The sequence below is a fragment of the Arachis ipaensis genome, chromosome B2, assembly GCF_059453495.1.
Source record: "Arachis ipaensis isolate K30076 ecotype BB chromosome B2, ASM5945349v1, whole genome shotgun sequence".
Classification (NCBI taxonomy): Eukaryota; Viridiplantae; Streptophyta; class Magnoliopsida; order Fabales; family Fabaceae; genus Arachis; species Arachis ipaensis.
Genome location: NC_142437.1, coordinates 7,741,838 through 7,751,557, shown reverse-complemented (window position 1 = coordinate 7,751,557; position 9,720 = coordinate 7,741,838). Strand labels below are relative to the sequence as shown.

The 9,720-nt window shown below is 36.5% G+C and overlaps 2 protein-coding genes and 1 pseudogene across 4 annotated transcripts; 2 read left to right on the top strand and 1 right to left on the bottom strand.

The window, feature by feature from the left end:
* Positions 1-415: 415 nt before the first annotated feature.
* LOC107626719 (uncharacterized) lies at positions 416-4,840 on the bottom strand. 3 transcript variants are annotated; one of them, XM_021115319.2, is made up of 5 exons: positions 4,607-4,840; positions 2,455-4,416; positions 1,448-1,903; positions 883-1,055; positions 416-775 (listed from the first exon to the last, which is right to left on the bottom strand). In XM_021115319.2, the coding sequence occupies exons 2-5, from the start codon at positions 4,394-4,396 to the stop codon at positions 593-595; spliced, it is 2,754 nt and encodes a 917-aa protein (XP_020970978.2). In that variant the 5' UTR covers positions 4,397-4,416; positions 4,607-4,840; the 3' UTR covers positions 416-592. The 3 variants fall into 3 exon arrangements, with proteins under 3 accessions (XP_020970978.2, XP_020970979.2, XP_016185104.2); XM_021115320.2 differs by having other exon boundaries at positions 416-807; positions 4,607-4,769; XM_016329618.3 differs by lacking the exon at positions 4,607-4,840 and having other exon boundaries at positions 2,455-4,501.
* A 1,884-nt stretch (positions 4,841-6,724) lies between these two features.
* On the top strand, positions 6,725-7,417 carry LOC148572947 (uncharacterized). Its single transcript, XM_088505585.1, has one exon. The coding sequence runs from the start codon at positions 6,725-6,727 to the stop codon at positions 7,415-7,417; it is 693 nt and encodes a 230-aa protein (XP_088361711.1).
* Positions 7,418-7,440: 23 nt separating this feature from the next.
* LOC107626718 (uncharacterized) lies at positions 7,441-9,495 on the top strand (annotated as a pseudogene).
* Positions 9,496-9,720: the final 225 nt, after the last annotated feature.

The following is a 9,720-nucleotide window of genomic DNA, read 5'->3' as shown; positions in this document are numbered from 1 at the left end:
TTGTCGGTTTTGGTAACTGTGGCGCCAACAAAATCATATTTTGCGCTCCTAATCAACGTTGGATTTAGTGTCAAAATATAGAATTTGATGGTAAATATTTTTGAAAAATCTAAACTACTTTTCCGACGCAAAATTTGCCGCTAATTCCACCGATAACCGTCGACGCTAAATCCGACAATTCTCAGTAATTCTATTTGTAGGTTTTTACAAAAAAATTTGGTATGTATTTAGACATCAACTTTACTCTTCTTATTTCATTTTATTATCATCCTCACTTTTTCATTTTGATAGGTGTCAAATAGATACTGAATTTTTGGTGTGTTAAAACATTATTGCGTTGAATTAGACTAATGAAGAATAATTAATTTTTCTTTTCTTTTTTTAAGAAAAAAAAAAGGAAAGATAAGAGGAAAAAATTGAACAGCAGATGGAATTTGCCCTGATTATTTTACATCATTACTTTTTGTTTTGTCAATTTTTCATTCTAGACACGTCTAAAAATCTAAAAATTAAGAGCATTGAAACCTCAACCTTTACAATTTTAGTATTTATGTATATTTTTATTATTCACAACCCCTAACTAGTTTAAGTTTTAACTAACACCTTTTCTTGTAACAAACTGGATGTTGGCCTTGACAATATTTGCCATATGCCTTTTTAGCTTAACAATGTGATCTTCAACCTCATCAACCAGTTCTTTACATTCTATGTTGTTCTCTCTGATGAACTGCAGAATAGTTTTCAGGCTTGAAATTCCTTCATCTATGGACTCAACCTGAAGTTCAATTTCAGCATGTTACTACCATGCTAAAAGGAAAAAGAATAAACAATCAAAAAAAGAAAAAAGCAACAAAAAGGACATGAAAAAAGAAAGAAAGAAACCTTAGTTTCAATGGACTTGTTTTCCTTGTAATTTTTCTCACAATTCAACTTTGCCTTGTTCACATGTGCTTGCAACTGATGAATTGGTTGATACTTCTCAGCCAACTCATATGCACAAATGAATCTAACAGCTTCAATATATTGCTGATTCTTGATGAGATTCTCAACAAAATCTGTTAGATGCAGAAAAATCCCATGACACCAAGATCTAGCAGAAGAAGTCTTAACTTGTGCAATTCAAAATTCTTAGAGGTGAATAGAGGACTTTTAAGAAAATACATACAATGGAAGATACTAAGGTAGAGTCCATAAAATTCCCTACAACTGTTTCATGTGATCAAATTTAGACAAGAGTTGTGCAATCTCTTCAAAAATATTTTCCACTAGTAATTTTTAAAGAAACAAGTATGCTTATATCCATAAAATTTTAGGGGAACAGAAACAAGTCATATCCTACATTTTTTGACAATTAATAGATATATATGATCATATGCCATATCAGAAATACTTTGAATCAATAAATGACAAAAGCTCTACTAAGCAAGACAGTTTTAAATTAACTTACCAAAGATTTTATTCACAAAACCGAGAATCCGAAACAGCTCTACAGCTTCCTTGTGCCGAGCAGCAATTTGGAGAAACTTTAATACTTCATCCTCATTAAAAGAGGAAACTAATCCATAAATTGACAAAATCATCAAGAAACCAAGAACTACTAAAGAATTTTCAGTACTTGCTCTCATGTTAGCTTTCAAATAAAGTGCAAACTTCATTGCCTCTTCTCTAACATGAGGTTTAATGACGGGGGAGATTCTCATTAGCTGTTCAAGCAGAAAGATGTGGCTATGGTCTCCCTGGCTACAAAATGGAAGCATTGGATCTTTCATTATTTCCAAAATTAGTTCTGCTGGATCTGATTGACTCTGCAGATAAACTAAAATGTTATTGTGAAAATCTGTTTGCTCATCATTTGAGAAAAGCTCGAAACTTCTTACATCGCTGCCACGACGTAATTGATTATCTGCATGTTAGCAGTAAGTATGATTAGCTAGCAGATGCTTAATCCCTCTTAACCAAAAATTAAAAAACATAACAAATCAAGTGTTATGGCACCATAGAATATAAATCTGAGCTGGTAAGATACATTGGTGACAGTTGAAAAGCCATTTACAAGAAAAATCATTAAGGCACCATAATGAACTGTTTGAACTGATGTTGTAACTCAGAAGCCTAGCTCCATGAAAAATAGTTTGAAACAAAAATCTACATTAGTATTCTATATATTTCTAGCGATGCAATAATGTTAACCACTTAACTTAGGAAGCAATTACTATGTGAGGCTTTTTGCAGTTAAGAGCTTTGGCAAATGCTTACAAAAGAAAACTGGGGAAGGATCAATATAATTCCTTCAGTTTCACTATATATACATATGTTAAAACCCAGAGACACACAACAAAATCCTGAATTAAGATATTTTTAGTAAAATACATTAGATCCGGTTAATAGAAATATCAGAATCAATGAAAGAGTTGAACTATTGTTTAAACAAACTAACAGCAGAAGCACATTTACCCTGCACATTTTCCTCTCTCAATGATTTTTTCGACGGTTCAGACTGCAGCATTTTAAGCCCACGCTTCTTCCATTTCTCTTCAAATTGATTCTTTTTTGACTCAAAAATTTTCATTTCTGCTTGAAACTGCTTCTGTGTCGACTTAAGTATCTCCATGAGCTTTTCATACTTCTTCTCTTTGAAGCTGAGCTTCTTCTCTAGTCTCTCAAATTTCTTCTCTTTTGACTTGAGTTTTTTTGTTCGTACTTCAATCTTACTCTCTCTTGACCTAAGCTTCTCCATCTGGCCTTCAAAATTCTTCTCTTTTAATTGGAGCTCCTTCAATTGGAACTCATAATTCTCCTTGTTTAATGCATACTTCTCGACTTGGCATTCGAGCTCCTTCTCTCTTGCGTCAGGCTCCTTAATCCAGCCTTTAATTTGGTTTTTTTCTGAATTGAGTTTCTTAACTTGTTCTTCATATTGCTTCTCTTTGGATTCAAGCTCCTTCAATTTGTATTCAAAATACTCCTTGTTTCTTGCAAACTCTTCCACTTGGCTTTTAAGCTCCTTCTCTCTTGTTTCGAGCTCTTGTGCTTTGCCTTCAAATAGACTCTTTTCTGAATTGAGTTTGCTCACCTGTTCTTCATACTGCTTCTCTTTTGATTCAAGCTCATTTAACTTGTAATCAAAATGTTCCTTTTTTAAGGCAAACTCCTCCACTTGGCTTTGAAGTTCTTTCTCTCTTGATTGGAGCTCTTTCACTTTGCCTTCAAATTGACTCTTCACTGAATTGAGCTTCTTCACTCGTTCTTCATAGTGCTTCTCTTTCGAATCAAGCTCATTTAATTTGCAGTCAAAATTCACCTTCTTTAAAACAAACTCCTCCACTTGCCTTTTATGTTCCTCCTCTCTTAACTGGATCTCCTTCACTTTGCCTTCAATTCGTCTATTTTCTGACTCAAGTTCATTCACTCGTTCTTCATATTGCTTCTCATTTGATTCGAGCTCTTCCACCCGTGCTGCAAATTCCTTTTCTTTGGACTGAAGCTCCTTCAACTGAACATGATGATATCCCTTTAATGAAATTACCTTAAGTAACTTCCTATTTTCTAATTGCAACTTCTCAGCTTCGGCATCAATCAGTTTCTTCATTGCATCAATCTCTCCCACTTTGGTCTTAAGTTCCTTTGTACACTTAGCAATTTTCTTTGAAAGATCCTTCAGTTCCTCCTCCTTCATTTCCCTTTTCTTGTCAAAGTTATCCAGCACTAGAAGAAATTCTTTCTGTTCTACCTTGAGCTCCTCTTCACACTGTCTCCTCAAGTCCTCCATCAAACGGAGCTGTGATTCCTTTTCTTTAATTTGCTCATCACACTCTTCAAGTTCCGTCAACATCTTCTTGTGAAGTTCATCGCGTTCATTGATCACCATTGCCACTGCTTCAAGTTCCCTGACATATTGTTGCTCCTTTAACCTTAAATGCTTCCCAAATTCTCCAATCAGCTTCTGCATGTGATTGAACTGATCTCCCTTTGCTTCAAACTCTTTCTGGCGCTGTTCAATGCATCTTTGGATTGATCCATGTTCTCTCCTTTTGATTGCAAGATCCCAGGAATAAGAACTCAATTCTCCTTGAATAGAACCAACCTGTTTTCTCTTACTTTCAAGCTCTTTGCACAGCTCCTCAATATCTTTCTCTAGGGAGTGCAATTGCAACCTCTTCTCTTCAACTTCTCTCTTTGTTTGGCATTCCTCAATAGAATATTGAACCAATGCAGGTGCTTTATCTACCAAGTCCTGTTCAGAAGAGGCTTTCAACTTCTTAACCGAAGATTGCAAGTAATCAAACTTATCTTGTTCTAGTAATCTCTTGCCATTACCAATACAATCTTTGCTTCCTCCCTCAACTTCTGAAATACCCTTCTCAACAAAGCTATCATTTTTATCCTGAAAGCTCATTACTCACCTCAACTAAAATCCTGGGAGAAAAAGGGGACCCAAAAAAAAAAAAGAAGATTTTTCACTAAGAAATCAGTTCTATTAACTGAATAATATCTCTAGGCATGGATGTTCAAGTAAAAGGAACAAACTTTAAAACGAAACACACAGAAATGAATCAAATGGTAAAAATGAAAAACGATGAGGAGAGTGTAAGATAGATGGTGGTACCTTGAATGACAAGAATAGAAGAGGAAGGTGAAAACTTTATAGGATATAGAAGCAGAAAACAGAGCAAGGGAAGCTGAGAAGGTTAGAACGGAGAAGAGAAAGGGTGTGTAAAAGACAGAGTAGCAATTGGTTTGCCTCGTTCAATAAGGATTCATAGTACTATATCCGGAAAATTTCTGAGCTGTCCACTGTCTTTTGAAAGCTTGATCATTTGCTAAAGATTATTAGACAGACATTTTGAAGTTTGAACAAATCAAATGATGTTTTATTAATGTAAGCCGTGTTTAATAAGAGATCTTTAGTTAATTTTAACTCAATAGAAACTTTGAGTGACTAGTAAATTTAATGAAGTGAATACTCAATTCAATTCGATCCTTGATAAATTATTCGAAGGACCATGAGACTTTCAAATAAAAAAATAGGAATGTTAGAGGCCAGCAACTTTGTAATTTGTAGCCATTAAATAGCCATTAATAATGGTTTTAATGGTGTGAGATTTCATCTAATGACTCACTTTTCTTTGCTGGTTACATGCTGGCCAGAATTTAACAAAGTTGCTGGCCCCTAGACTTTTCCTAAAAAAAATCTTTTTTGGTCCTTGATATTTAACTTTACGAGACTAGTTAGTCCCTACTCCCTATATACTCACGTGATATGTTTTTTTTTTTTTCCACCAAAGATAGGAGACTCGAACCCGCAACCTCTTAATTGAGTATGGGGAGACTATGTCATTTGAGCTATTACTCATTGACACGTGATATGTTATTAATCACTAAAATATCTTCTATTTAATTTTCATAAGCAAAAACAATTTAAAAATAAAAAATATTTTTTAATTTTTTACAATAAATTTAGCTATGTATTTGAAAAAGATAATAAAAAAAATAAAAAATAAAAATAAAAACTAAACGGTTTTGATAATTATAGAAAAAATAGGTGTTTAATAAAGTTAGAAAAATCATGAGAAATTTAAAGAAAAAAAGTTAAATTTTATTTCTCATGTTACATAAACTATTCTTTAATTAGAAAATAATGTTAGCTATTCTTTCTTTAGTTGATTCAAATATTATAAATTGCATTGTATATTTTGTATCAGATGAAAAAGTATAGTATTTACATCATATTAGAGAATTAATATAATCAATCTTTCATATTGGTTTTATCTTTACAAAATATATAGCAAGTACATTATTGTGGGTAGTGATTAATTTCATATTACTTTGTATCTATTAGAAGTCCAAATTCCGATGCAGACTCAACAATTGGTAATAGAGCCAATATTATATTATTCATTGAGTAAAGTACCAACCCGGTCCCTGTCCATTTCCCAAAATGTCAAGACGATCCTTAACCAAAAACACGTTCCATTACGGTCCCTGACCCTGAATTCCGTCTGCCAACCCGGTCCTTCTGTCACTTTCACGGCGGAAAGTCGACGGAAAATGCTGAGGTGTGAAGGCTAGGGTATGACACTGATGGCTCGGGTTGTGACGTGGAAGATGGAATCCTATCTGGCAAGATGAAATGGACAGGGGCCTTGCTGTCCTCGTCCACAACACAAAAACGATGGCGTTTTGAGGCTTCCAGGCGTCGTTTGGTTTCGCGCCTTATAGGTTATCCCCTAAAGACCCCTTGACTCTATAATACAATTACATTCTAAACCCTAGCAGATAGCTCTCTTCTCCATTAAGGCAGTTGTGACTGGTGAAAATCTTGGTGACAAGGTTGCTGACGAAGCTCTTGACGGAGACGTGGACGGTTGTTGGACAACGCTCTTGACGGAAGTTGGACGGTTCGGCACACTGCAGTGATTGCTGAGGTAGGTGTTGTTACTGTCCCTTTCACTGTTTTGCTTATGTGTGGTCCTTCTCCTACCATTGTTGTTTGCATTCAGCGTTGGTAGGGTAGAGAGAGGTTAAAAAAGTGTTTCTGCTGCCATATCCTAGGAGTTGTATGTATTTAAAAAAAATGAAACTGTAGAGATGAGTTAAAAAATTAGTGATAGTTGGAACAGATTATTAGGATTGGCTGTTTAAATTGATGTAAGATTGAAGAAACTATGTTGCATGTTTAAATTTTTTATTTAGGAATTAACAAAATTTTATTGCACTTTTCCAGATGTCTGAATGTCTTGTTACCCCTATGTTTCACCACGGGGGAAATTTCACGAAGGACAGTGAAGGAAATCTTAGCTACATGCATGGAAAAGTTCATAGGTGGCCACCAATGGATGTTGACCTGATTAATTACTTTGATTTGGTTGTTTTGTTTAAAGAGTTAGGTTATGTGAAGTTTAAGGCAATGTATTGGTGTGATATGACTGCCTCTAATATAGAATCTGGCCTTTATCAAATTCATGGGGATAAAGAAATTAACGAACTGAGGGAGGGTATTGATAAGAACAGGCACACAGATGAATTTTACATCTACTTTGATCATCTTGTGGACTTGCCAGAGTTAGTTGCTGAGGGGGCTGTGGAGGAGGATGTGATTGCCAGTGATGTCAATTCGCTTAGGTCATCATCATCTTCCTCGGATGATGGATATGAAAGCACTGAGGATGAGGCTTACAAACCGCCTCCTCCTGGTTATGAGTCTGATGACAGTGGGAGTGATGACAGTTTGAATAAGAAGATGAAAAAGCAGAAGACCCGAGTTAAAGAGAAGATGTCACCTAAAGGAAGAAAAAAATTGGTGTGGCTAGGAAGAAGGGGACTAAGTCAGCAGAAGATGGGCCAAAGATGTCTCCTAAAACAGCTAAGAGAAGGGCTAGTAGAAAATACTCTGGTGCTAAGAGAAAACATGTGCTAAAGGAGGGGCTTGGTAGGCAAGATATGCAGGGGGAGAAAAGTGGGCCTAGGCCAGAGCTGGGAGGCCCAAGAAGCTCCAGACAACATGGGTCTGGGGGGCAGGATACAACAAATGCTGCTAATGGAGCTGAAGACCATGTACCAGACCCAACTGCAGCAGAGCTAGATAGTGAGTATGAGAAACCTTATGAGTATGAAAGTGAAGTATTCAACAGTCCAGTTTCATCTGGAGATGAGGGTAAAACAGCCTATGATACTTTTGATGAGGACACTGAATATGGTGAGGTCCAGTTTAAGGTTGGACAGTTGTTCCCCACCATGGAGTCATTCAAGAAGCCCTGAAAGATTATTTTGTGCACGAGGGTAAAGATGTTTTATACATTAAAAATGAGAAGATGAGGGTGAGAGCAGCTTGTGCAAGTGAAAAATGTCCTTGGCTAATTTTTACAAGCTGGAACAGTTCAAAAGGTTGCTTTCAGGTCAAAACCCTTTACAATAAACACAATTATGGAAGGGATTTTGGTAGCAACTTGGCTGACAGAGCATGGGTCACTGATAAGTTAGTTAAGAAGCTCTTCACAGAGCCTGGCCTAAAGCTAGGTACAACCAGGGATCATATCATAGATGAATACAATGTGAAGGTGAACATTAGAATAGTAGCTAGAGCATTGAAGGTTGCGAGAGAGGTTGTCATTGGGAGTGAAAATGCACAGTATGAAAAGACACGGGATTACCTGATGGAATTGCACAGAAGTAACCCAAGATCAACTGCCTTGATGGAAGTAATTCCCCAACCTAAATCCCTGCCACTATTCGATAGGTTATACATTAGTTTGGATGCCTGTAAGAAGGGGTTTAAGGAGGGATGTAGGCCACTAATAGGGTTGGATGGCTGCTTCTTGAAGGGACGTTATGGTGGCCAGCTTCTAAGTGCAATGGGTCAGGACGCAAATAACCACTTCTATGTCATTGCATATGCAGTGGTCCCGAATGAATGCAAGGAAACATGGAAGTGGTTCTTAACTTTACTGAAAGAAAACTTGGGTGAAGTTCCACAACATGGTTGGAACTTTATTTCCGATCAACAAAAAGTAAGTTAATTATGTTAAGTTATTTAACAAGTATACCTTGTTATCATAATTAAATTATTTTAAGTTAATTACATTTTCTATTAAATATCACATGTTCAGTTTACCTTTTCCTGATAATAATCACACTGATATTGTGTTATGAATCTGCCATAGGGTTTGGAACTGGCAATGAAGGAAGTTAACCCTATTGCTCATCACCGAAACTGTGTTCTTCATATTTGGAAGAACTTTATAAAACATTTCAAAGATGAACAAACAAAGCAGATGGTATGGGAGTGCTCTCGTTGTACAATAATTCAAGAATTAAGAAGTGCAATGGAGAAATTAAAGAATCTGAATGAGGGAGCCTGGGAGTATATGCAGAGGTTTGACCCGGGTGTGTGGTGCAAGGCTTACTTCAGCCATGGGCCCAAGGTTGATAACATAACAAACAATATGTGTGAGGTGTGGAACACAAAAATTGTTGAATATAGAAAGAAGCCAATTCTGTCAATGTGTGAAGACTTGAGGTATTACATCATGAGGAAAAGGGCTATGCACAAGAAGAGACTGGAGCACCACCCTGGTATGTTGGCCCCTGTGCAGCAGAAGAAGCTTGATCAGTTTATCAAGCCCAAGAGTACAAAGTGGAGAGCAACTTGGGCTGGTGATTCTGATAGAGTACTGTTTGAGGTTCATATGCAAAAGCACAAAGTTGGAGTAAACTTACAAAGCAAGACATGTACTTGCAATGTGTGGCAGCTAACTGGTATACAATTCATCGTCTTAATATTTTGTTAAGTTCTTTAACTACTTAATATTTTTTTAACATAATCTATGTGCAGGCATGCCTTGCAGACATGCGGTTGCAGCCATGGCTAAGATGGGGTTGAAGCCAGAAGACTTTGTGCATAAATGGCTCACTGTGGATGCTGTGAGAGCAGCCTACTCTGTCTGCATTAATCCAGTTAACAGTAAAAAATACTGGAACCCAACTGATTCACCATAGCCACTACCTCCCCCAATTAAGAAAGCTGCACATCATCCAAAGATGAAGAGAAAAGTTGATTCTGTGGAGACGGAGATGAATTTCCACAAAGCCAAAAAGTCATTCGAAGTGACTTGTAACAAGTGTGGCCAAAAGGGGTCATTACTATAAAACATGCTCCAATCCACCCAAAGACCCAAATTAGAAGCCTATGACCAAGAAGGAAAGGAGGAATTTGAAGCATTC

Bases quoted from the DNA above. Each gene is read 5' to 3' on its own strand.
- LOC107626719 (XM_021115319.2), bottom strand. From the start codon at position 4,396: ATGAGCTTTCAGGATAAAAATGATAGCTTTGTTGAGAAGGGTATTTCA. The intron at 1,056-1,447 runs GTAAGTTAATTT...TGCATCTAACAG, and splicing joins TTTTGTGAATAAAATCTTTG to ATTTTGTTGAGAATCTCATC. The intron at 776-882 runs GTTTCTTTCTTT...ATTGAACTTCAG, and splicing joins ACAAGTCCATTGAAACTAAG to GTTGAGTCCATAGATGAAGG.
- LOC148572947 (XM_088505585.1), top strand. From the start codon at position 6,725: ATGTCTGAATGTCTTGTTACCCCTATGTTTCACCACGGGGGAAATTTC.